Source organism: Protopterus annectens, chromosome 8.part1 (assembly GCF_019279795.1).
Source record: "Protopterus annectens isolate FY-2018-M chromosome 8.part1, PAN1.0, whole genome shotgun sequence".
Classification (NCBI taxonomy): domain Eukaryota; kingdom Metazoa; phylum Chordata; order Ceratodontiformes; family Protopteridae; genus Protopterus; species Protopterus annectens.
In genome coordinates, this window is record NC_056742.1 from 415771364 (window position 1) to 415798645 (window position 27282).

The 27282-nt window shown below is 39.8% G+C and overlaps 1 protein-coding gene across 1 annotated transcript in view; it reads left to right on the top strand.

Moving 5' to 3' along the window:
* The first annotated feature begins 5150 nt into the window (after positions 1-5150).
* NKD1 (NKD inhibitor of WNT signaling pathway 1) overlaps positions 5151-27282 on the top strand; it is a 641026-nt gene continuing 618894 nt past the window's right edge. Inside the window, exons 1-3 of the mRNA XM_044081984.1 lie at positions 5151-5524; positions 5638-5670; positions 5939-6093. Of these exons, the coding sequence (XP_043937919.1) occupies positions 5500-5524; positions 5638-5670; positions 5939-6093 (213 nt within the window). The 5' untranslated portion in view covers positions 5151-5499. The remainder of the gene's footprint in view (positions 5525-5637; positions 5671-5938; positions 6094-27282) is intronic.

The window sequence follows — 27282 nt, forward strand, 5'->3', positions numbered from 1 at the left end:
TAAGGTGGAAGGGGCGAATTGGAAGGCTAAACTGTAAGGAAATGGGCCTGGTGTAGGGGGTGCAGACTCAGACAGAGTAGCCCTCACTGTGAGGGCCACTCCATAATGTAGTGAATAGGTTGGGGGCCACAATCTGTAGACCTCAGGTTACAGACCCCCTTTAGACATTGAGGTTGGCTGCATCAGGCCAGGAACCATTGGTGATTGCTTGCAGATTCCTTCAGTCACTGGTATTGGTTGAGCATTTTACATGAGCTACATGCAGTGTTATAGTGAAATTGGCTTTATCTTCCACATTCTTCCATTTATGCATATTTTTATATCAAAGAAATTGTTGTTGATGTGACCTAAGACTGGCACTGACTATGAAAATTGGTCCTGACTGAACCACGATTCAGCCTGAATGGCGTAATAAATGCATGGCTGTGGCCATTTTCTCCAGTCAAGAATGTGGTGTGGTTATTGTTTAATTTATGAACACGCTTATGTTCATCCTGAGACAATAAGCAGCTGCAGCATTAGTGGGGTCCCCACATAGACTTGGACGACTGGAGACCCACCACAGCCACAGGTTTTGTAGGTGCTGATCACCAGCTATGACAGTATGATAGTATGTAACTCTGGCCAGACAATCTTGGGCAGTTATTTTTTACCTTGCTGTAACATTTTAAATGTTCTAAGTATATTTTAAAATATCTAAACAGCATGTTGTATTATGTAACCATTGCTTATTCTGTGCCTCTGTCCTGCATAAAAAAATGTCAGTAGTCCACCCATGAACTTAAATGCTTAAAAAATAAATGAATGAATGAGCGAATGAAATCATCCTTCTATGATTTCAGCTCACTTGTGCAACAAACACACAACATTTAAATTGTTAGTAACCAATGAGTCTGTATCAAATCATAAACCAACCATCTCTGAACAAGAAAATGAATTAAAAACTTCAACACTTCATTGGAAATTATTTGTTTCTACATCTCTACAGAAATTGCACCTCAGTAAAGTTGTATTAACTGATGCCACCCCAACCAAGGAAACCACAGTGAAAAACTTTTCTAAAGCAAACTTCACCTTACTTAAGGCAGAGGTGGTAAGTTTCACAGCCCCCACGCTAAAGGATAACACTGCCCAAGATGCAGAATCCTTTACAATTGCACTCTATGAGCACCTACAAGGATGCATGGATCATGCCATCCCTAGCAAAACCAAGACTCACTCCCCTAAGAGAAGGAAACCAGTCTGGTGGACCCCTGCAATAAACAGGTTATACAACAGAAGGAGGAAACTAGTTCAGAAAAAAAGCAAATCCCAAGAAGGGAAGACATCCCTGATCAGTATCAGTAAAAAACTAAGGTCCCTCATAAAATCATTCAAGGCTAACTTCGAAAGAAAAATAGCCAAGGAATTGAAAGATAACCACAAAGCCTTCTTTAGCTATGTCAAGAATCTAAGTGGCAACTCGCAGATATGCTCTTATGCTCTGAGCTAGTGCAAAATAGCACAAAATATACTGAACCTACTGATATTGCCAACATCCTGGCAGATAGATTCAGTGCAAACATCACCTCCCTCTCACCTTCAAAAGGGCCCACAACAATACCGAAAAAGTGTAGTGTCCCGGAAATCACAGAAGCACAGGTGAAAACAGCCCTTTAAAAAGCCAAAAACACAGCATCAATGGGGCCAGATGGTGTCCCAGGCTGCGTCTTGCACGAACTACAGAATGAACTAACCCCCCACCTAAACACGCTGTTCAACCTCAGCCTCTCCACAGGCTATGTGCCCATAGAATGGAGCACAGCAACAGTTATTCAGCTGCACAAAGGAGGGGCCACTACTGACCCTGGTAACTATCGCCCCATAAGCCTGAGTAGCCTGGTCTGCAAGGCTATGGAGCGCATCATCACGGAACTCATTAACAAAGACATTGGGAACCTCCAAACACTTGACCTGACCCAGTTCAGCTTTGTTAAGGGCAGATCATGCCTACTAAACCTGGTTGACTTCTTTGAGACAGTCACCAAGGCCATAGACGAGAAAGGTGGTTCACACAGCCTACCTTGATCTCATCAAGGCATTCGACACCATTCCTCACTCGGGTATCATAGAAAAACTCACCAGCCTGAACATAAACCCCTACGTCACAAGATGGGTTGCCAGCTGCCTTATAGACAGAACTCACACAGTAAGAATAGCGGGCTCCAGTCCAACTCTAAACCAGTTACAAGTGGTGTCCCGCAAGGCACGGTTCTGGGACCCCTACTGTTCGGCATATATTTCTCAGAAGAACAGGCAAACACAGGAGGACTATGGCTATCCAAATTCGCCGATGACTGCAAACTGGGAGCCATAACAGACTCTCCGGCTGACACGGATATCCTTCAAAAAGGCCTTACTGAGACAGACACCTGGCGTCAAAGTCATGACCTCAAGCTAAATGCCAAAAAATGCATAGTCATCCCATTTGGGAAAAACAAAACACCCACAAATTACCACATAGACGGCAGCCCCCTTAATATAGAAGAGGTAATAAGAGATCTGGGGACCCAGGTAGATAGTAATCTCTCCTTTGGTAATCACATTGCCAAAGTAGTTAGGAAATCCTTCTATGTGGCCCATCCAATTACTAAGGAGTTTGCATCTAGAAATAAAGAGGTTATAGCGCCCCTCTACTCATCACTCATCAGACCCATCATAGAGTACAATGCCCCATTTGGGATGTACCTCACAAGACACTTCCAACAGCTGGAAAGACCACAAAAGCACCTCACCAAGAGGATTACTGGCCCCAAACATATGTCCTATGCAGCCCGACTGAAAAAACTCCAGCTGTACTCAGTGGTATATCACTTACTCAGAGGTGATCTCTGCCTGACTTACAAAGCCATGTCCAACTCAGAATTGATGGACATGCTCCACCTAAAGAAATCCAAGTCACTGCGAGCCACGCGCTCTAGTGAGCTAAACCTCACCACAACAATAAATAGAACATGCTGGAGGGATAGATTCCTGTTACAGAGACTCCCCATGCTTTGGAATAAAACTCCTAACTGCATTTGGCAGGGCCCCTCACTAACACTCTTCAAGAGAAGCCTTGACGAGTGGATGGGTAACAGAAAATACATTCCTGGGATCACTTCATTGGCTCTGCTTGACAGAGGCTCAGTTAATCAATGGGGCGGCGAAAGCCGACACACTTTGGCTAGGCTTATAAATGCCCTCGGTCAGATAGCCTAGTACCTACCTATGAACCTATTATTTCTCAAAGGCAACTTCAAGGTGGTCTGCATTTTTTACTTTCCAATAAAGAAAAAGTTATATACACATCTTAGATACACCTAATTTCATTATAGAATGTTGATGCTATCCCAGCTACATGACTGACTTCCAACTAGGATTGAGGTTAGGAAGGAGTTATGGTCTGTAAATAGTAACAAATTTCAGAAAATAACTTGCAATGTAATAATAACGTATCATTAAACAGTTATTACTTTATGTAGAATATCAGTAACTCTGGGAAGAACAACAATAAATCTGTGGGCAAAAATCATAATTGCACTATGCGTAAATAATAGCAACAGAGAGAAGTGTTAAAAGGCAGAGAAGTAGGACCTAGGATAATAATAATTTCTTAACAACTCTATTTTCATCGTGTTAAGTATGGAATCCAAAATTCCGAGGCATAGCTCTAATCACCTTAATTCCGGAATCAGGTACAAAACCCAAAGTAATTAGGAACAAAAGTTCCACATCATAGACACGTTTGTGTTTTTGTAGCATCGCCCTAGAAAGTTGACAGAAAAAGAGGGCACAAATTAGCATTCACTTTCTTAAGTAAAAGTTTGTGACTATAACTATTAGAAAGGTTTATTGACTGTAATGTATTGCCCCTCCCCACCACCAAAAAAAAAAAAAAAAAAAAAAAAAACATATCAGGTTCAGGATGGCCAGGGCAAAATATTGAGCCCAAATCAGTGACATCCTTGCTCCTGGGTTTAAAAAATGACAACTGCCCTGACATTTTCGGACAAAAAAAATTTCATAAGTTTTCTTTCACAGTTGTATAAAACTTTTAGTTTGTATATGAAATGACTAAATTGTATATGAAATAGCACAAGCAACTCAAATGCTCCAAGAATAAGCTTTTATTTTTAGCAAAAAAAAAAGTGAAGCTCTGTCCTTCACACTGGCTGTGGGTACGTTTTCTCCAGCAAAAAATCACGTCTGTACTAAAAAAAATGTCCTGCTGTGGGCATATGAAAGGTGGCAACCCTATCCGGGGAAGAAACCACTCCTCGTTCCTCTCGCCCTCCCAAAAAATGTGTTCTGGACCTTTGATTTGAAGACACCCTCAAGTTGGGGTAAGCCTTCACATAAATCAGGGTTGTAGCCAGAGATATACATTTTGAACTCCAACATAACGTTGCTGCCCCCACTACCCACATGTCAGTTTAGTTTAAAAATATACTCGGCCCTCAAAAATGATACCCCCAGATACATGGGAAGAAGCATGTTCTTTTCAACTGTAACAATTTATTTCCATAAAAAGCCAGTTTTAGAGGTGTATTCCTTTTGCACAATAATTCTTTGTGTAACGCTATACTGTGTATTCATTTACACAGTTCTAAGCATTCTGTGGTTTTTGAGCGTTGACATTTTCAAGAGATGCTCAGAAATAAATGTTCTCATTTTAGTACACTAAGTATGCCTAGCTACACCCTGGCTTTCTCACGTTTTCTACTTTTTGCCAAGGCTTTAGCAATATGAAAAGAAAATTTGCATTCTATGCTATTTTTAAGTTGGAAATCCCAAAAGTTACACAGTACTTCCTTATAATGCAACGGATTAAGCATTTAAAATCTCATTCAGACAGCACACCACATTGTGTTCCTAAGTCTTTTGACTTGCCCTTTCAACAAGGTACGCATACAGGCAATCAATATTCTACCGCCTATTGCAGGTGGTCAGGCTAACACGAGCCTCTGCAGCCTGACCGAGCCACTGGATCGAGAAACTGATGCGCGTGACACACGAACAGAATAACCCTAACGCCGCGCGGACTGGCTGCCAGCCTCGGGAGCCACGCCCACCACAGCCCCTGGCCTCAGCTGCTCTGAGCTCTGCTGCTAGCGCCTGGCTGGAAGTGAAATGTGGAGCTGCTCTCTTATTTTTGGAGGTTCCAAAAGGATCTTTGTTTCTTTTCATGTGCCGCCTTCATCCAATAGCAAACAAGAGGCTGCCTGCAAGTGGTCGAATCTCAATGAGGTGTCAATCATGTCTCCTGGTGGGTGAAGTAGGGGGTTGTAACCGCCTCTCTTTTGGGCAGGAGACGGCGGGGGAACGGTTTTGATCACAGAAACGCGAGGTCTGTCTTGCAGGATGAACTAAATCGTGTTTGCAATTGTTTTGGATATTTTGTTTTATTTACATGGATTTCTGAAATGCTGGATTGGTAATAAGTCCAATGGTTTCGTAACCGTAAACCGATGCGGAGAAATGGGTAAACTTCATTCTAAGCATGGTGAGGAACTTTATTTACCCAAATGCCCTCTTTTTGTTGATTCAGCTGACGATTTATCATTATAATTCTAAAGACTAATTGCATTCTCTTTATGCTGTTTAATTTTCCATCAGCTGCCGTATGTAAACCCAGAGAAAGTCCTGAAGGTAGGATAATTGCTTTTCTTGTTCTCACTGAAAGTTGCACATTGTTTTCAGAACTTGGTGTCAGAACTAGTGTCTGTGTTTTTATGGTACAACTTTATGTGGCTTATTGTTTTGATTTCAGTGCTGGAAGTTTAACTATTGTTTGTGTTTATTTTGTGCTACGCTTTAAATTAAAAAAAGTATATATTTAAATAATTTGCATAGATTAATGCCTTGAGGTGCTCTACAGCTAAAAACTTGCGCCACTGTGTGTCCTTGTCCTGCATAGGTGATAGTTTTGTAGTCAGTGCCTGCTTGGCTCGGAAAGGGATTGAAGACTGGATTGTCAAGCAGAAATGCTCCAGTGGCAGCAACAACAGCACGGGAGGATTGCAGCAGCAGGGCTTTCGGAGCAAGACTCTAGCGTGCAGGCTCACAACTGCGGTAAGAAAGTTGCATGTTATTTTATAGCTCGGTAGTTTGTACATAATTGCAGTTCTACAGAGCAAGATACGTACATCATATTTGTTTATTTTTTGAGGGGTCTGCCTCAGATGCCCACCTTAAAACGTGCACTGTAGAAATGTTGCAACCTTGTTTTTATCCCCCCAAATATGCGCTTCTCATGGATATAGGCTTTCTTATAAATTGCTGTTACGTATTTATAGTTTTATGAGATCTTGTTTTTGTCTTTGAGTAACAAAAAAAAAACTTGGGGGTAGTATGACTTTGGAGTTGAGCAGAGACCCATATGTGAACTGCAGTTGTGGATGATTTGCGTTGCTCAGATTCGTTTTGTATAGAGCAGTGTTTGGTGGCATTTCTCCATATGAACCCGTACACTGGTATGAATTCGGGCCATATGTGATTGCACGAACTTTGTGCAAAAGGAGCTGTATTACTGGTGACTGCAATCGCTTGAGAGTTCATGTGGGAGAAAACCCACTCTTTTTTCTCCGTTTTGTCTGACTTGTAACCTGAGCATGACACAATAGACGTATGTACATTTGTGGAGTTCTTTATTTACTTAATTAATACTTTGAATATCGCCTTGAAGACAGGATGCCTTATTAAAAAAATGAACGGGGCACGGATCATTGTTGTGAACAGAAGTTGTATGCAGTGCAGAATACCCCATGCCTTTGCACAGGCGTTGTGATAACTCTATGTAGTTTCCTGGCATGAAGAAAGAAAGTACGTTGATTGTTGCATTGCAGTTTTGTTGCACAAGATTTGTAAAGTGTGGTGGCAGTGAAGAAAAGCGGAGTAAATTGGGATAAATGTGCTTGTGTTTTAACGTCTTTCTGGGGAACATCACTGGGCAGAAATGTATTCTTAGCGAGCACAGTGTCCGTGCCATTGAAGTAATGTGAAACATGAATCACTGCTGTCTGATTTTCTTTGCCTCTTGTCTCACTTTGTATGGCGCTTAAGTTTTGAATTGCTCTGCACTTTTTTAACATTACAAACTTTGTTGTTTTATAGGCTTTTGTAGATTTAAAGGGCTTAGACAGAAGTTGGAGTTCTTGGTTGGATGAAACATTTGGTGAATATTAACTGTAAACCAGTGTGAATGAATATTAACTGTAAACTATTATAGAGCTAACCAGTTAAGCCATTATGAACTTTGCTAAAAATTGGTTCCCCAAGAGTGCCTTGTAGAAATGTTTTGCGGATCTCTTCAATTTAGGGTTACCACCTGTCCCACTTTGCGAGGGACAGTCCCTCTTTAGGCAGTTGTGTCCTGCAAAAAAATTTAAAAAAATGGCAAATGTCCTGAGATTTTAGGACAAAAATATTTCCTATATTTTATGTAACAGTTGCTTAAAAACAGTTATTCTGAATCTGAAACACCTAAATGTTATAAGAAACAGAATAAGCAACTAGAATACTATAGGAATAAGCTTTTATTTAGACAAAAAAGTGAAGTTCTGTCCTTTGTACTGGCCTTGGGTATGTTTTGTTCTGCAAAGTCTGACGTTTGTACCAAAAATGTCCCACTTTGGGCATTTGAAAAGGTGGCAACCCTACTTCAATTAAACGGGAATAAGTGTATAGCTAGTAATTTTCCATGTGTAGGATAGTGCCTGGTTAATGTTTTATTTGGCAAGCCATAACTCGCATTTGTAACTTATTGTTGTTTGTTGTCTTTAGATTAGAAAGAAAACACTGATTTTTTTGAAGTTATCCAAACCTGTCCATTTGACTGCTTGGTCTACCACTGTTTTAATTTCCATTGCTATGAATGAGTTTGTCATGTTTGGTGGCAATTTTTGCCTCATATTTTTGGTCTGTTCCTCGTGCAGTTTGGACTTTTCCACATAAAATTTGTGGTTGTCTGGCACATCACATAAGATTGAAGTACTATATTCTTCAGAAAGTGCATGCTTCTGTTTTGAAAAAAAAAAGAAAGTGCATGCTAATGCACAGCCTGTTATTCTAGCAAATTCTGAAGTTTGTAAGAACAGTATTTAAAATCTGCCCCTATTTTGGTCCTTTGTTCTCCCATTATTTTAGGATTTGTCCAAATTTCTTGAGCTAATAGGTTGAGAGGTATGTTCACCATGTTGTGTCAGAACCATTCTCTTGCATGAAATGATGCCCTCAAAATGTTCATGAACCAGGCATAAGAAGGCCATCCACCACACTTTGTTAGGATTTGGGGGGATGCCCTCAAAATGTTCATGAACCAGGCATAAGAAGGCCATCCACCACACTTTGTTAGGATTTGGGGGGGGTCATCTCTTCTCCGTAATGAGATAGTAGAGTCTCTCTGTCTCCCTCTTTCTCTGTCTTTTTTCACAAGAACACTTTTTCACATTTCCCCTGAGCCATCCAGTCTTGCTTTCAAATTTGCATCCTTTTGTTCTGAAAAATACTTCCTTATGGTGCCCCTGAGCCATCTATTGTCTGTTTTCAGACTACATTCTGTTCTAAACTGAAAAAAATATGCTTTTATGAATAACTTGGTAGAATACATGATAGATTAAATGATTGGCTCTGTGTTCATGTTACACTGGGTTTTGAACACATTTTCAATGATTCTTCAGAGATTTTTCTTTTTGAGTCCTTGTCTGTTTTTAGTGTCAGAAAAAAATTAACTGTGTTAAGGAGGATGTGTCCTTTTCCACTTTGCCTTTGGAGGTGTCTGTCTGTTGCATTACTTTAATGTCCGGGTTGCTTTGTATTTCAGCATTTCAAGTTGTTATTTTAATATTTTAAACATGGTTAAAGTAAAGGCAACTGATTAACTTGGAGTTTCAGTACAGGACATGTTGCATTTTAAAGTGCTACAAAAGTGCTTCAGTTCTCTTTCATTGCATGTCAGTTTTTCTCATGCACTTCATAGCTAACCCACAAGAAGTTATTTTCCCTTCAGTACACCAGTGAACAGCTGGTGTGCACACTATTTAATTTGCAGATTATTGACATGGCAGACTTCGTAAAGAAGTCTGCAGCTTAAGATAGGAATTCCTGATACAGGTAAAGGAACTTGTCTGTCTCTGGCTGTTTTTCACAAAGAAACATGAGAAGCTGTGATCAGGGAGAAAGATGTTTTTATCTAAGAGGTGCGGTGAGGGGAAGGAAGACCGCTGTGTCTCCACAATCAGTCTCCGGTTTGTCTGACTGTCAGCTGTTCAAAGTGACTTCATATCTGAAGTCAAGTGACTTCCCTTGAAATGTCCCAAATTGGCTCCAGAATGTGACATAGTTCAGATGTGGGTTAGATTTAGCACATGGGATTTGGGCATGAGAGTAAATCTCAAGTGACCAAACACAACAGCCAAAAGTAACTGCATATGTAAAGCACATACCTAGCCTTTATTTTACAGCTGATATAATTTAGTGTTTTGTTTTGTGCTAGTGTAGTCCAGTATTTGTTTTGTGATTTCATCCTAATTGTTAACAGTCTGAGTGACTTTTAGATGATGATGGGAGAAAAATGTCAGTGATGTTTATTACTTACTGGTTTTATAATGGCCGTGTGTGTGTGTGTGTCCCCATTATGGGTGGGTGTATGGGAGTGAAATCAGTTTTACTTTATGTAGTTTTACTTTTGCCAGGTCTGTGAGTTGCATGTCTCATTAGTTGTATGATTCCCAGTGTGACTACCAGTTTATGCCTTTATGTTGGTTTGTGGAGAGCATTGAAAGTGTTATAGAGTTCTGGAAGTAACTGGGATTTTTTTCCAATTTAAGTTTCAGAAGAGACTGCTAAGAAGCACATTTAATTTTTTGTTTCATGTTGAAGCAGTATTACTAGTAACAAATGTGTTCCTGAAGAGAACAGGCTAGGAGTTATGAGGTTGGCTGCATTACTGACTTAGGAGTTATGCAGTATTATGTCATGCCATAAGTAAATTGGGCATAATTAGCATGAGCATAGCATTCCTGTTTTGATAACCGAACATTCTGTTGGAAGTATATGCTCTTATTACTTCTGCTGGAATGCTCATTACTGAAGCAGAAATGCACACTTCCCATCTGAAAAGGATAGGAGCGAATGCCCCGCACAGACCGCATCCTTTCATAAGCTGATGGAACAGACATTTCACTGGCATTATTATTCCTAGGTGAGATTCCGTCATGGAAATATAGCCAAACTGCTCGGCCGAGGTCCTCCTGTTAGCAAGCATATTTGCTTGGCAGTTACAGTTCCTATGTGGTGGTGGTGGGGGGTATGCACGGTGTGACATCAGTAGACCATACTAGACATGATTATTTTTATAATTTACACTGGCCTGAGCATAAGCGCAAACCTGGTCATTGAAAGCAGCTGTGCTTTGCAGAGGTTTTATTGGTGAAATCAGATTGCATAATTCTAGCTACGGTATAGTTTCATTTAGCCTAGCTTGTGTAGCTCGGATAGATGTATGACATTAGCTTTTAGTGCAGTGAATGACAGTAGTACTGGGCATCATAGAATCACGGTGAGCATGCTCTCTTCTGTTTGTTTGTGAAATGTTGTGGCTTTCAGCCACAAGCTTTGTAAAATGTTAGAGGATCCATAATAGGCAATGTATATTTTAAATGTGAGTACATTTTGACTGGGTGTGAATATGTTCGCTGCTTTGCCTCTCAGTCTTGGAAGAGCCAGAGATCTGAATGAAATGAAACTCTGTGGGTCAGACTGGTAACAGACTTGACTCATTGTTCATGTGGCTGTTAGGTTTTCCAACCCTCCTCATTGGAATTAAAGGAGACCTGAGGCCCTCTTTGGACACCCTGGGGTTAAGTATTTGTTTGGAGAATCGGCATGCAGCATTGGTTATTCTTGGAATATCCTCTAATCCATAACAAAACTGGTTAAATAACAGTATCACTGGGTATTACTGATGGATCATTAGCCTGTACAGAAAAGGTGCCTGTTTTTTATGCTCTGTGGTGCCTTCTGTTGTACCTAGGAAACCATTTTTTGGATTCCGTTCAAGGTACTTTGCACATTTTGCATGTATCTCTTTCGTAAGATTTCTCTTATTTCTAAATATAGTGGAACTTTTTCTGTAGGTGAAGGTTATTCTTTGCATTTCCGGCACTGTTTCAAGAAAGTGTGTCAGTTTTACATTAGAAGCATTCCTTTACCATTTAACTGGCTTTAGCTGATCTTTGATCTTTTCTGGGCTTTAACTTTGTCTCCTAGGAAATCAGACTGAAAAAGAAAAAAACTTGATCTGAAAACTACCCCTTGTCTGACAGCCACATTTTTAGAAGAATTATTTGGCATTGTAGAAACATGTTCCTTTTAATTATGATAGCAAATTGAAATATTTATGTTGTACTTTGAAATGCAACTTGTTTGTGCAACTAAAATAGGAGGTTGCAGATTGGGTGGTGGGTACATTGTGGTGTATTTTTATTGTTTTCACATTAAATTGGAGTGTAATTTTTAGGTGGTGTGTTTTGTAAAGGGAGTTTCCAACAGATAATTTTACTTCCAGAAAATACTGTTTTTAAGCGTAAGTTGTAGTCTTTAGTAGTGGGATCTAAATGTAATTTGTATATTCAGAACCGGGCGGGATAACCAAATAGATTGCCTGCACCTGGAGTTGCATTACATGTCTTGGGAGTTCACAGATCAGTGTTTGTGTCACAATTCCTAGATGCCGAGGTACACATGTATGTAGGAAATACCTTATTGGTAATTTCTGTCAAAGAAGAATTGTTTGTCAGAGCAGCAGCTTGCGTAGAGCAGAATAAGGTGAAAGTGGGAAGGGTACAGTCACAGAACTTTTGGAGCTTAATTGTGATTTGCAGCTATTGATCACAGAAAATTTTTAACATTGTTGTGTTTTAGAAGCAAGAATTTGCTTTACTTCCAAGAAGGAGGTATGCATATGTGTGGATCACTATCTCTGCAGACTAGTCACAGAGTAACTGATGCATTTTGTCTCAATCTATTACTGTTTTGTGTACTTCTCAGGGTTTACATTCCATGTAGCATAAAAAAGTGATGCTGCTGTTGTTTTTTGTCCAGTTGTGTGTCTGTGCATGACCATTAACTGTTTTTTGTATGCGGGTGGAGTTTTCTTTTGGGTTTAAAGTTAGGCTTTTTTGCTTTGTGACAATACCAGGAGAGTCACCATTTTCATCTTGCTCCAGAGTGGACATAAATGTCTGGTGTCAGGAATCTGGCTTGAAAAACGCTTCCTAGCACATAGGTGCTTATGATTTTAGGGCTTGGTTCACTACAGTTGAAATTCTGTGGGGAATAGAGTGTGGGTTTCTTTTGTGGACTAATGTTATCAGCTGTGACATAATTTATATCAGTTTGTCATCTAATTCCTCCAGGGTACTGTTGTAAAAAATCATCTCCAGCATCTGGCTGGTATACAGACAGAATTTAATGTTAGGACCGAATCCCCAGAGAATTGAATCTGGGCCAAAGCAGCCATTGAAGACTGTTGCAGACTAGCTGACATCATTCATTAATGCAGCAAAACCAATGTACAAACCAGTGCTAATTGAAAGGCCATATTAGATGTCTCTGGTAGTGTTGGGCATTCGGCTTGTAACATTTGCTGCAGTCTCAGTCCCTTGTATCATTTACGGTAACTTGTTTGTGTTGCTATTGATGAAAACATGATGTCTAAAGTGTGTTTGTTTTTTTTTAAAGAAATTGTCCTGGGCCATATTTGGCCAGTAAGGTTTCAGGATTTTCTTCGACCAGGTTTTGGCTTTGTTTTTTGAGAGCTCATTATTACTGTAAAATAAAATGTAGTTTCATTTTTTTTTTACTATTTGTCTGAGACGAGTAACATTTATTTCTTCAAGTGCTGTCTGAATTAAGTTCTTCCTGTTTAGCGGCTGTTTTTTACTACCTCAGGATGCTTTCTTCAAAAAAAAAATATTAAAGTGATGTAAACCATTATAAACAGAAAAGGGTCAATGTTGCTTGTTAGTGGTGCATTGCATTGGGATAATTTAGGTACTGTATTTCCAAGGCAGGTCTTGTTTGAAAGCGTTGAAAGGTAACAACTGATCAAAGTGTGTGTGTGTGTGTGTGTGTGTGTGTGTGTGTGTGTTTGTTTGAAAAAGTATTTGTGTGTTGGTGATGAGATTTAGTGAGTTGGTGATGAGATTTAGTAAGTTGGCCAATATAGATTTCAAAAAGCTGGACTGCAGAGGAATTATCACTGACATGTAACAGCTGTTTATAGTTAATGGCTACCTCTCTGTTGTTTCCATATGAGGAGGTTAGGTGTTTCTACCTGGTTTCAAAATTGCAGGTATGTAAAAAGAAGCAGCAGTTCTTGTTTGCATTTAAAATTTTAAGTTTGATCTAAAGTATTACAAGGCAGGTTTAAGTAATTAATGGGCAGGCCTTAAATTTTAATAAGGCAGCATTTTACTGATTTTTACTTAAGAATTCATGCCGATCATTCAGTATTCCTGGTTCACTCCGATACTGGGTATCAGTGATTTGAGCAGCTTAAGAAATGTTCTGTAGAGTGAAAACAATGCTTGTCTTCGTGTACTCCTGTTTAAATTATTTATTGCGTTATTTGAGCAGATGCAGTAGCACAGTATGCAGGAAGATGATTGTCTGTTTACAGGTTGGAGCTCTGCAAAATTCACTGTTATTAACTTAATGAATGCATTTTGAATTAAAGCTGTTTTGACTCCTGCCTCACTGGTACGGTATAGTGACAGGAGTAGTGTGTGTATGTGTGTGTCTAAGGAGTGGTGGAGAGTAGGTGTAAGCCAGTGTGTTTGTCCAAGCTCTCTTGCCAGTTTGTGTGTTCCACTGTAGCTTCAGTGGTGTATCAGTAAGTAAGCAGCGATTTACCTGACAGCTATTTTCAGCAGGCAGCATGGTCAATCTGGGAAACTTTTATATTTGCACCAAAATGTTACAGCCTTGGAACTGGTCATATCCATTGGGAGGTGCAGAGCATTTTAGAGACTTTGCTGACTGCATAGGGGAAGCAGTTCTGCCAACATCCTAGCTGACAGGTTCAGCGCAACCCCCCCCCCCACCAAAAGGGCAAATATCTATCCCAGCAGAGTGCTGCCCCCCTGACATCTCAGATGCTCAGGTAAGAGCTGCCCTCTCCAAAGCAAAAAACACAGCATCAATGGGATCAGATGGTGTCCCGGGCTGCGTCCTACATGAACTCCAAGAAGAGCTAAACCCAAACATAAAACTACTGTTCAATCTCAGCCTTACTACAGGATATGTACCCAAAGAGTGGCGTATAGCAACAGTGGTCCCTCTCCACAAAGGTGGTGCCTCAACGGATCCTGGAAACTGTCGCCCCATAAGCCTGACTAGCTTGGTCTGCAAAGCTATGGAAAGGATCATCATGGACCTCATAAATAAAGATATTGTGGACCTACAGACACTGGATCCTACCCAGTTCGGCTTTGTTAAGGGCAGATCCTGCCTCTTAAACCTGGTCGATTTCTTTGAAACAGTCACCAAGGCCATTGATTAGGGGAAGGTGGTCCACACAGCCTACCTGGACCTCGCAAAAGCCTTCGATACAATACCCCACTCGGGCATAATTGATAAGCTCACCAGCTTAAATATAAACCCCTATGTCATTAGATGGGTTGCAAACTGGCTCAAGGACAGAACCCACATGGTTAGAATTGCTGGAGCCATGTCAGACTCCAAACCAGTTACAAGTGGCGTCCCACAAGGCTCAGTCCTGGGACCTCTCTTGTTCGGTATATATTTCTTGGAGGTACAGGCCAACACAGAAGGACTGTGGCTGACCAAGTTCACAGATGATTGCAAACAGGGCGCCATAATCGACTCTCCAGCCGACACAAGCATCCTCTAAAAGGGCCTCATAGAAACAGACAACTGGTGCCAGAGCCATGGCCTCAAGCTAAACGCCAAAAAGTGTATAGTCATCCCCTTTGGCAAAAACAAAGTGCCCACAAATTACCACATAGGTGGTAATCCATTAAGTACAGCAGAAGTAATTAGGGACCTGGGGACCCAAGTTGATAGCAATCTCTCATTTGACAATTACTTGGCCAAAGTGGTTAGAAAAAACATTTTATATAGCCCACCTAATCATGAAGGGATTCACATCTAGATCAGGGGAGGTCATCGTGCCTCTTTACTCATCCCTCATCAGGCCCATAATTGAATACAATGCCCCTTTTGGGATGTAGTTTACCAGACACCTGCAGCAACTAGAAAGACCCCAAAAGTACCTCACCAAGAGGATCAAAGGGCTCAAACAGATGCCATATGCTGCCCAGTTAAAGAAACTCCAGCTCTACTCAGTGGCATACCGCCTGCTCAGAGGCGATCTGTGCCTGACGTATAAAGCCATGTCCAACCCGGAATTAATGGACATGCTGCACCTCAGAAAATCCAAATCCCATCGAGCTACGCGCTCGAGAGACTTGAACCTCAGCACTGAAATAAATAGGACATGCTGGAGGGACAGTTTCATAACCCAGAGGCTCCCTTCACTCTGGAATAAAATCCCAGGCCAGGTTAGGCAGAGTCACTCATTGACTTTCTTCAAGAGGAATCTTGATGAGTGGATGGGAGATCGTAGGTTTACCCCGGGTATCACTTCTGTGTCACTGTTAGACAGAGGCACAGTATACTAACCTCGAAAAAGGGCATAGCAAAATTAATTTAAAATGGGTGGCGAAAGCCAAACACACTCTGGCTAGGCTTATAAATGCCCTAGGGCAGATAGCCTAGTATGAACCTATGATTATAGCTGAGACCTCATCATTCAGACTTTGCTTTTCCTAAACCACACCTTCCCAGATAATTTGAGCTGCTAACCTATTCAACATTATTTCTATTTTAAGCTTCTAATTATTTCCTACTTTTACCATTGTTTACTTTGTCCTCAGTTTCATCTGGTGTGCCTTTAGTTTTGCATTCCAGTATCCTCATTTGCCTACGTTTCAATGGAGGCTTTGACCCATCCCCCTATCACGAAAAAAAAAAAGACCAGAATGCCCGTTTGCTGGTGCCAACGTTTTGCTCTGAAAACTGAATTGATTGGATGGACCGTATTCTGACAGATAAGATGAGCTCCAGCACAAAGTGTCTTAACAACAGTTTTGACTTTTTTTTTTTTTTTTTTTTTTTTTTGTGTGTGGCTTTATTGATACAGTACTTCAGTATTTGAACTATGGTCCTTGAGAAAAATTGTTCTTTGGTTATAAATGGCATAGAATCACCACCTGCAGGGCTTTCTATGTATCCTGACAGCTCGTTGACATACCAATCTGTTGTACTTTATATTTCTATGGGTTTCTAACTAGTAGCCGATTTTTGGGAAACGTGACTCTGGGAAGCAGGGGAAAGTTTTTGACATAATAGATCGGGAGAAATTTCATCGGGTTTTTAATGGTAATTGGTTTAGCTGTGTTTTTCTTCTCTCCCTGTTTGTTCTTTCTGCCCCTGCAGTTTTTTTTCTTTCTCACATTAGCGGTTAACCCTATTACTTGGTTTCCAAGGTTTATCGTTTTACTGTTAGTCCCCCCCCCCCATATACTTTTTATTTTCTCATTGGATATGCTTCTTGGGGTCTGTAGTTCTGAGACCCTGCATGTAACTCATCACAGCCTGCTTTACAGTTTCCAGTGGTTCTATTTTTTTTTTATCCCTTACAGTAGCAGAGTGGTATAGTATTCAGTGAATCCACATTCAGAATGTCTAGGCCAGCAGTTTTGTTCTCTTGTTTTTCATTAAGTTTACTGTTTCTTATAGGCTTTTGTTCATTCCCATATCCTTGTTAACACAGAGATAACAGCTGAGGGGCGAAGGTAATAATTTTGGAGTTTTTGAGAACTTAGAGTGGTATTAGTGTTTCGTGGCAGTGGGTGTTAGTGTTTTGTGGCATAGAAGTTCTGTACTGTGATTCGCTTCTGAATGGAAATGTTCTGGACGATGCTTTGCAAACCATTTTATGTGCAGTGAACTTGGAAGAGTAATTGCATTATCAAACACATTTTTGCTTCTACACTTGGAGACTATTTGTTTATTTTGCATTTATTTGTACCATTTCAAATTCCATTATTTAGTTTTAGTAGTCACATGACACAACGTGGCAGGTAAAGTTTGAGTGAGTAGTACAGTGTAGTTTGTGACATAGCCTAGTACCAACCCATTGGCTCTAGGGCCTATACAAGCCTAGCCATAACAATTCCCTGGATATTTCTTTACTTCCCTAGACCCCTGTCTAGCAGGGCGACTGACATGATCCCTAAGGTGCAGTGTTTTAAATTTTGGCTCATAGTATTGAAATTCACTGTAGTAAACTCTGTTAACTGGGACTCGAGCAACCAGAAAAAAATCAAAGAAATACAATGCAGTTTTAATGTGTTGCACACTCTGTCCCCCCCCCCCCCACACACAGAAACGCACCTTACATTTTTAGAGTTTTAAAAAGATGGGAATACATTCCCTCCCTCCTCAACCCGAGAACAAGTCAAACCAAACCATACCAATAGTGTAAGGTACAGTATTAGTCAGGCCTGTTTTTAATAGTAACTCTCAAGCAATCAGGAACTACAGTTATTTGGCATCTAGCAGTCCCCATGGGTGCCTCTTAACTGAGAGTTTACTGTATTAAAACTTTTTAGTGAATAGATTAAGGAGACTTGTAAGCTGCAGACTGTGTTGTATCATGCAAGGGGACACAGCTACATGGTAAGTCAGTAAACAGAAAACAACTTTAATTTTGTAATTAGAAAGGTGCATTCTGCACAGCTTAATGGTGGTAATTATAGATGTGCATAGCTTGATAATAAATCACTAAACCGAAGAAAAGCCAATTTAATGTGGTAATTGCCTAAATTTGATGCTATTAACAATGAAGTAACTTAATATGATCTTGGAGTAGTTGGTAACAGGAACTTCATTTATTTCTGTGTAATGACATTTGCAAACATACCCAAGTTACTGTGCAGCTTAAAACTAAGGTTTAGGGGTACAGAAGGTACAAGCCTCATTGCAGCCACGTTTCATTTGGTGGTGTTCCTCATCCACTTCTGCAGTCTCTTGAGTATGTTGAGATGTGTGCGTTTTTGTGTGCAAGTGTAATGCTTACTTTTGTTTCGGTGGTTATTTGTGCTGTTGCTATGGTTTTGATGTTACTGAACAGGGTATCAGTTCCTTAGCTTTGATCAGAAGTCCATTCCGTTTTTAAAGTTTTCAAAATCTGATAGGATGCTGAAAAAAAAGATCTGTGAAGGGTCTAGGTTATCATGATGTGTTTAGGGTGCTACTTTCAGACCAGGAGCGAATTTGAATTGTGGAGTGTTCTACAGAGATATAGTGATGAATTGTATGTAATGCAGGAGTTCATGATGCCTATGATGTGTAACTGTTAAAACCTCCACTGGATATCCTTCTTCACTTTCTTTCTCCATGTTCGGATACATTATGGCTGTAATTGCAATAAACTCCTTTAGAGTTCCATTTTGTGAGTCTGATTGCATAGTCCTTGATGGATATTTATTGTACGGAATTACAAGCATTTGAAGAGGTGATTCAGACCGAGTTCATATTTTTCATAAAACACTTGATTTGCTGTCATTTTGTCTGGCTTGGTATGTGCACATATGTTGGAGGATGCCAAGTACAGAAGAGCGTTGTAACTATTGGGTGTATCCCTATTTGAAATTTGGGTCGTATGTACGGATTGTGAGGAAAGAGTTGCGTGTTGAGTGTGTGAAATGTAAACAACATTTAGATCTGTCATCTCCCTAAGTTAGAGTACAAACTGCACAAAATGGACAGTTCACTGTTCTAAACTGGATTTGGGTGGAGACTTTCATTTTAGTTCTGAAGTGCTATTTAAGGAAAAATGGATGTAAAATGTTTTTTAATCAAGGTCAATGTCTGCATAAGTTTAAGCAAATTTGCTGAAGTTATGACGACATTTGGAAAATTTGCAATAGAAATGTTGGGCTTGTTTTATAGTACACATTTGGGGATGAGTGAAAGCTCAGCATTTTGAGAGAAATGTGTAGACTGGAATATTCTTTTTCATGTGCTGTATGGTAACGTGGGGAGTGATCCAGAGTGGTGGTCCCTAAAAAAAGGAATCCTTGGTAGTGACATCTGCTTATGTCATATGAATTTTGTGGTCTGATATCTTTGGATTTTGGCTTACAGAGGTGTTTGTAAGCTTTTCAGCTTGCTAAGTGAATCATAGCAAAACTATATGTTAGATATTTTTGTTTCTACTGACTGATTCTGTTTGCTTTGCCATGGGAGCATTTTTACTTGCTCTGGCATTTGGCATGTTTCCCAACTTGTCCCATTCTACACTGGAAATCCTTTTGTCATTGTGTAGGGCACCAGTGACTGTAGAGTTCTAGAAGTCTTAAACAAAGCGTGCATATACCATTTTATCACTTGGTATAATAAAATAACCTGAGAAGCATTGTTTTGAGAACTGCAGAATAACCTGAGAAGCATTGTTTTGAGAACTGCAGAATAAAGTCCACTGGGCTGGTGTGAGCCCATTTTGAGTGGAGGCCTGGGACGAAAAGCTCCAAAACAATGTATATAATAAATAATTTGTTTAGAAAGTTAATAACAGCATATAACAATATACAAGAGTAATGACATAAGAGTCAGAAGTAACATTGACAATATATGTCCATATGTTATGATAAACTTGGATGCATAGCAAGGCATTCAGTATATCTGACAGATTATCTACACAGGCACAATTTTTTATGTATTTATTTTTTACCATGTGAGGAAGAATGAAGCACACTGTGCTGTAATTACGGGTGACTACTTAATTAGGGAGCATGAAGAAGAGTGTGAGTATCGGAGAGATAGGGAGCGTGGAGAGTGTGAGTATCTGAGAGATGAGTCAAGTCCGGAATCTGGTTACTGAGGAACTGGGGATAGTGCATGGACATAAACCATTGAGAGGAGAGATGTTGTTGAAGTGATTTTTTGAATGAGGGGGCATTGTTTATGTTCTGGAAAGAAGGTGGAAGGGCATTCAGAGTTTAGCTACAGTGAAAGAGTAGAGGTATTGGCCTGCAGGGAGTTTTGGTCTCTTAACTTGGATGAGTCGGTGATTTTCAGATCTTAGAGGTCAGTTTGGTTGACAAGAGTCCAAAGTGAAACAAGGGCTGGGCATTTGGAGGAATTATAGATTGTTTGTGTGCTGTAGATAGTTGTATGTATGTATGTATGTATGTGAGGTGTTGTGGGAGTTTTAGCCAGTTCAGGGATTGTAATGAGTGACAGTGATGGAAGGAATGTTTTGCTCTGATCACAAACTTAGCGTTTTTATTATAGCAGCTCGCCATTTTAGTTTTTAATGAGGATTGGATGCTTGTTAGAATGGGGGCACCATAGAGGAGAGAAGGTAGGAGAAGTTTTTTTTTGGATGCCAGAGCCATGGCCTCAAGCTAAACGCCAAAAAGTGTATAGTCATCCCCTTTGGCAAAAACAGTGCCCAGAAATTACCACATAGGTGGTAATCCATTTAAGTATGGAAGAAGTAATTAGGGACCTGGGTACCCAAGTTGATAGTAATCTCTCATTTGACAATCACGTGGCCAAAGTGGTTAGAAAAACATTTTTATATAGCCCACCTAATCATGAAGGGATTCACATCTAGATCAGGGGAGGTCATCGTGCCTCTTCCCTCATCAGGCCCATAATTGAGTACAATGCCCCTTTTGGGATGTAGGTTACCAGACACCTGCAGCAACTAGAAAGATCCCAAAAGTACCTCACCAAGAGGATCAAAGGGCTCAAACAGATGCCATATGCTGCCCGGTTAAAGAAACTCCAGCTCTGCTCAGAGGCGATCTGTGCCTGACGTATAAAGCCATGTCCAAATCCCATCGAGCTACGGGCTCGAGAGACTTGAACCTCAGCACTGATATAAATAGGACATGCTGGAGGGACAGACTCATAACCCAGAGGCTCCCTTCACTCTGGAATAAAATCCCAGTCCAGATTAGGCAGAGTCCCTCATTGACTCACTTCAAGAGGAATCTTGATGAGTGGATGGGAGAGAATCTTGATGAGTGGATGGGAGATTGTAGGTTTACCCCGGGTATCACTTCTGTGTCATTGTTAGACAGAGGCAGAGTATACTAACCTCGAAAAAGGGCATAGCAAAATTCATTTAAAATGGGTGGCGAAAGCCAAACACATTCTGGCTAGGCTTATAAATGCCCTAGGGCAGATAGCCTAGTATGAACCTATGAACCTATGTTGTGGATGTGTTGGTCGAAGGTTAAGTTGTCCTCTAAGGTTACGCCAAGTAACTTGGTATGGGAAACTACCTGTAAGGCAGTCTTGTTGGAATATACAGGGACTTGTAGATTTTCCCACGGTGTGCAGAGACTAATGTCTTCAGACAGGCAGACATGACTTATAGAACAAGTTCCCACTCTATCCTTTTGGAGTTAGACGTTTAAGCTTAGAATAACTTAAAATTACATTTCTGTACTTGAAAACATTTTTTATTGCACTGCTGTTTGGATGTGGTTTAACGCAACACTTTAATTGGGTTGCCAGTTGCCTTCACTGTGGGTACTGACTGATGGAAAGGTAATGCCAGTTAATGTATTAACAGCTTCTGTTTGTTTGTTTCAATCATTGCCATTATGTTTAGTGGATGTTTTTTTTAATCTACATTGTTTTACAGACTTGTATTCATTGTGAAGGGAGCCGTCTTTTTTATTTGAGATGTAGACAGTGGCTGTATGGGTCTAATTTGTTGTATATTAATAGCCAACTGACTTTCAACTTAAAATTCTTGCTTGTGTGTGGGTTATTGATACTAAATTGGATGCCATTAATTGGTTCGGTTCAGAGGGAATAGTCATTTTGATTATATACAATTGGCTACTGTGTACTATGTTTTTAACTTTCATCTAGCATAGTGAGGTAACACACACTGTGTGATATCAAGGGAAGTTATTTTGCCATGTCATCGTTTTGATGGATTTCAAAGTTAAGATATAGACTGGCGATAGGTAGAAGGGATACTTGCAAACGTATTTCAGTAAATGCTGTAGAGATGAATATGACAGTGAGGAAAAACATAGTATGTCAGATCTGAGTTGTTAGTAGAGTTTGAGTTTATGCTTTTAGACTAGTGAGAGAACTGTGGTGTTGCTTAATTCTTAAAACCAACAGATTAAGTGGCATGATATATACAGCCTGTGTGAATGAGCTACTTAGATTTGATCAGAAGTCATGAATTTTTCACATATCTAAAGCATGATGGGATAGTGAAAATGTGATTAGGGACCTCATGAAGAGTCTAAGATATCTGAGAAATACGTTTCATACATTTAAAATTAAAGTGCAGGTTAAGATCTTGTGAAAGGATAACATTGAGTTAAGCTGAGATTTTTCCAGGACGACATTATTACTTTGAAAGTTTGAGATGCTGTCCTAGCATTTTAAAATTGTCAACATTTTGGGTTTTATTTGGGTTGCTTTGCTGCTGTTAATGTGATTCTAAATGCACAACATAGACCAAGATTGAATTTTTTTTTTTTTTTTTTTTTTTTGTAGCAGATATGTAAGCTAACTTTGATGGGTACAGTTTTGTAAATGTTTTATCTACACTAAGCTGGCAACAGTTTGCCTTGTTTTTATTTGCAGTGTAATTGCTGGTTTTGCTGAGTCCTGTTTCACTGTGGCAAGATGATTCAATCCAACAACAGCAAACAAGCTTGTGACCAAGTCATAACTTGTGCAAAGGATCTACAACCCTGGAGTTCTTTTAATAACTTAAGAAGGTGTGTGGGGAGTGGGTGAAGCTGGTTATGACATTTTGAATGATTGTGTTTTTTTGTGAAAGGCCATTTCTTAATTTATTAAGTGCCTGGATATAAATCCTCCACAGACCCTCATGCTGGGGACAGAGGGTAATGGAGACCATGTATTAAACAAAATACTACTGCAAAACAAAAAAAAGTTGGGGGGAAGTAGGTGGCATTCAGAAGAACAAGATCTTCTACCCAAAATGTACCTATTGAATGAGGTATTGTTTGTGGTTCATGTAACTGCACGTCTTGGAGATCGAAGTGTTGAGGAAGCGGTGCCTTTATGGAACAGTGGGTGCATGTAGATGGAGATAGTTGCATTTGGTGCCTAACGTAGAACACCTATGGGAGAAAGCTGCCTTGGTGCTGGAGGATACAAATTAAATGAACCAGATGGATAGAGTCCGACAGTGGTGAAGTGCTGCTCATCATGCAATTTAAGTAGGGAAGAGCTGGGTGTGGCAGGTGCTCCTAGAACTGGCCAAGGAGCAACAGAGGTAACAACTGGCAGAGAGCTTTCTCTGCTGGAACATGGGGGAGGGGGGGAAGCCATGCTAACATGTCTGTGCCACAGTTCACAATGTCCAGGACCTGAAGCCTTTATTGACCACTAAAGACCTTTGATGCTGGAGCAGTAACGTGATCTAGTATTTGTATCATTGATAACGGGACACCGGGTTAGTGACCTGATCTTTGAATGTTTTGTTCATTGGGTGTTGCACTTGCTGTGTACTGCTGCTGGTAACCAGTCCCAGTCACCAATTGGTAGTGTTTGATCATTACCTTGTCAGCTTGGAAATTATATGAGCCCAGAGAAAGGAAAATGCTTTTACATATTGCCAAGTGATTCCTTTTCCTGTCTCTATTTTGTCTGATTAATTGTTGAGCTGCAGGGAGTGTAAGGGTGCAGGCTGATTTGCCTTCCCTGCTAAAGGTTTTTTTGAATGTGTGTGTTACCGATTTGGGCATATTGGGCAACCTGTGTGGTTGTTAGTTTAACACAGGTGATTTTGCAAATCCATAGCTCAGATTAGGTCTGTAGACTAGACTAAACTGCTGTTTGGCAGATGATGGAATTATTTCTGCTGTTGACATGAGAATTGTCATATGCTCACAGCGGACTGGGCCAGCCACAAGGCTGCACTGTTGGAAGTATGGCAGACTGAATCCTTATACAGGTCTCTTCCCCTTTGGATGGCTATGTAAAGAGTAAATTGAAATTAACTGTTTTGTGAAACTTTTGTGGGAACTTTGCTTGGCGGGTCTAACATGAGTAATAAAGATTATAAACTGTCCCTAAATATTTTTTTTTAATTTCTTCAAACGTTTTGGGTTTCTAATATGCTGACAGGAATAGGTCTCATTCATGGTACTTAACCTGAAAGTTTTCTACACATGGAGTAACAGCGTAATAATCACTTTTTTTGGATTTTTTTTTTTAGTTTGAGTTGGAATTTAATTTATATATGTGTTTATATGAATGTGTCATCTTGTGGGTGGCAGCTATTTGAGCAATAACCGATGATGTGGTGTGGTATATTGAAGATTTACCCATGGTTTGTGTGGTTTAATCACAAGGGCGAAGCCCGAGTGATTAAATAAAGCCAGCCGTGGATAAATCTTCAGTATACCACAACCACGGAGTCAGTTATTGCTATTATACAATGACATTATTTAAGGAAAAAAATACTTACTTTTCTTAAAATGTCTTTGTATAACGTCGCATTACTGTTCTTCCGCCAGTGGTGGTATACTGCTTCCTTGTTTTGATGTACTGCGCATGTGTATGGGACTTGTGTTCCACTCATACCCAGTACATCAATGCTTAGAAACGGAAGCAACGGAGAAATGAAAGTCTCCATTGCTCCATTTTTTAATTAAAAAAAAAAAAAAAAAAAAGTTTTGGACACCTTATACCAATGGAAAAAAGTTTGGGCGACCTAGACCTTTTTCCGTTGGTATATTGTGGGATTTACAATGGGCACGCTGGCCAATCGGCGTGCATGTTTTGGAATATTAATGGGGGGGGGGGTCATTGTATTAATTGCACATAATTAATGGAGCTTGTTTATGCAGTGCAAAAAAACCTGTAGGGATACTCAAGATATCAAAGACAATCTATGTTCAGTCTGATTATAATGATTGTATATTCCTGTTTATTTGTGACGCAAGGAAAATCTGTTTTGTGTGCTTTTCCTTTTCCTGTTTTGACTGCCTAGATCTCTGTTTACCCTCCCAACAATGCTACATGCAGAAACAAAGTGCAACATGAGAATTTGTGTTAGAAATAGTGACTGCTTAATTTGTTACACTCTTTGCAAACATTTAATGCCAAGAGCAATTTTGACTGATCGGTGTGTGCATGTGACTTGTAAACATTCACTAGAGTCAGGCTACTGCTTCTTGGCCAAGGCTGATGTCTGCTGTATGAAGAGATTAATTTCCAGGAGGTCATGGAATTGAGTTTTATAGTTGGATTTCCAACAGTAAAATGAGTTATTAAACATAATCATGTAAGCTGAGACCAAGTACAACATGTTTACAATCAAGGTTCCCTTTGTCTTGAAACAGTAATGAAAGGTGGGAGGGATGTTGTGACTTACAGAACTTGGACTAGTTTTATGGAAATTGCCATTACATGGCAGTGTTCTATGCGGATAGAATGGGCATTGTCCTTTCCCCTATCTGATTTGATGAGATTGATGTTTTGTTAAATGAGTCAAGAGAATTTTCTCAAATTGCCTTTTCCCCTTTACAAGCACAGTAGCTTGGTTTGGAAATGGCTTGCATGTTCAAGGAAAATAATTGTCATTTCTGGCTTGTGATTGCTAATGTCAACTTGATGACATGATGGTTTAAATTAATGATGTCAAACTTGCTAAAGAAGTTCTATCAACATCTTTGCATTACTGTTAATGACAGCCAGGTTTTGAGTTACATTAACTGAAGTAAAATTTAAATGTGATGTGGTATACAGATGTGATTTTATAACTCTTTCAATTTGGGCTTTGTCACATGCCTGTTTTGTAAAGTGGACACTTGCGTCAGTTGGTTTCCTGTCGTCCCACCAGTGAAAATGGTAAGTGTATCTACCTGCTTCCACTAGGACTTATTGGGGATACATAGTTGTGTATTATTATATAATGTATATCTGTTACAGTTATACATGTGTGGTTACACTTCACTTTATCATGTCCATTATATCAACTACATGACCTTTATCAAAAAGGGTTTGTTGAATACGAGAAAAATCTTGTGTGTGTGCAATATTTGCTTGTGTGCTGGAAAATGGGATTGTTCACTAACTGTAAAATATTGTGATATATTGAAAAGTTTGTGCATTGAAATAAAGGTAAGGGTGTGTGTGTGTGTGTGTGTGTGTGTGTGTGTGTGTGTGTGTGTGTGTGTGTGTGTGTGTGTGTGTGTGTGTGTTTACAGGTTATACTTGGAGTGAAGGAAGAGTGTCGTTCGGTTGTTCGTGTGTGGATCCTCCTTTTTTGTTAGTAAGTTTGGATTGATTGATTTTGTGCTTTAATCTTCACATTTTTATTCAGTCACTATAGATCCATTACACACACACACACACACACACACACACACACACACACACACACACACACACACAGTGTAATTGTATTTGTGTATGGATGTGTGCATTTCTTGCATGTTTGTGTGATATATACACGTGCTTTTTTATATATTTAAAAACAGTTTCGTTTTGTTCGCATGTGTGCACAAATACAGTCTTTTATCATGTAATAGAGATTACAGTAGTTTTGTTCAGTTTGTAGTTTTTATTAAAGTGAAAACAAATAATCACCTTAGACAGACATTTTATTTTCTTACTGTTGAAATTCTCAGAGGTCCACTAATAGGTGTGTCCATTTAGTTCTGTGTCCTTCCATGCGTCATAAAGTCTGAGTGACCTTTAGATCACAAAGTCAGCAGACCAGTTTCGGGCAGTTTGCGTTTCACCATCATGGTTAGGTATTGTCTTACCTGCATAATGTGTTGCAGTATAGTGGTTATATGTAGTGCTGAGATTAGGTTTGAGGATTTCAGTTGTTTTCCTTCCTCGTAAACCTAATAGACAAGTTGAACTTAATTGCGAAGATGGTTTGTCCTTCACTTTAAATCAAATGTGTAATTGTCTGATAAGGTCATAAATTACCTTTGTTTTCCCCCCAAAATATTCTTGTATAGAGTAGCAAAGTAAGTTTCTGTCTGTCGGATAGCATAATGCCATCTAAGTGGCATACAGCAATCCTGCTTGTGTGTGTGGACTCGTTTTACAGCATTGTTACCTAGTTGAAGTGTATGTGGACTCGTTTTACAGCATTGTTACCTAGGTGAAGTGTATGAAATGAAGTGACGAGTG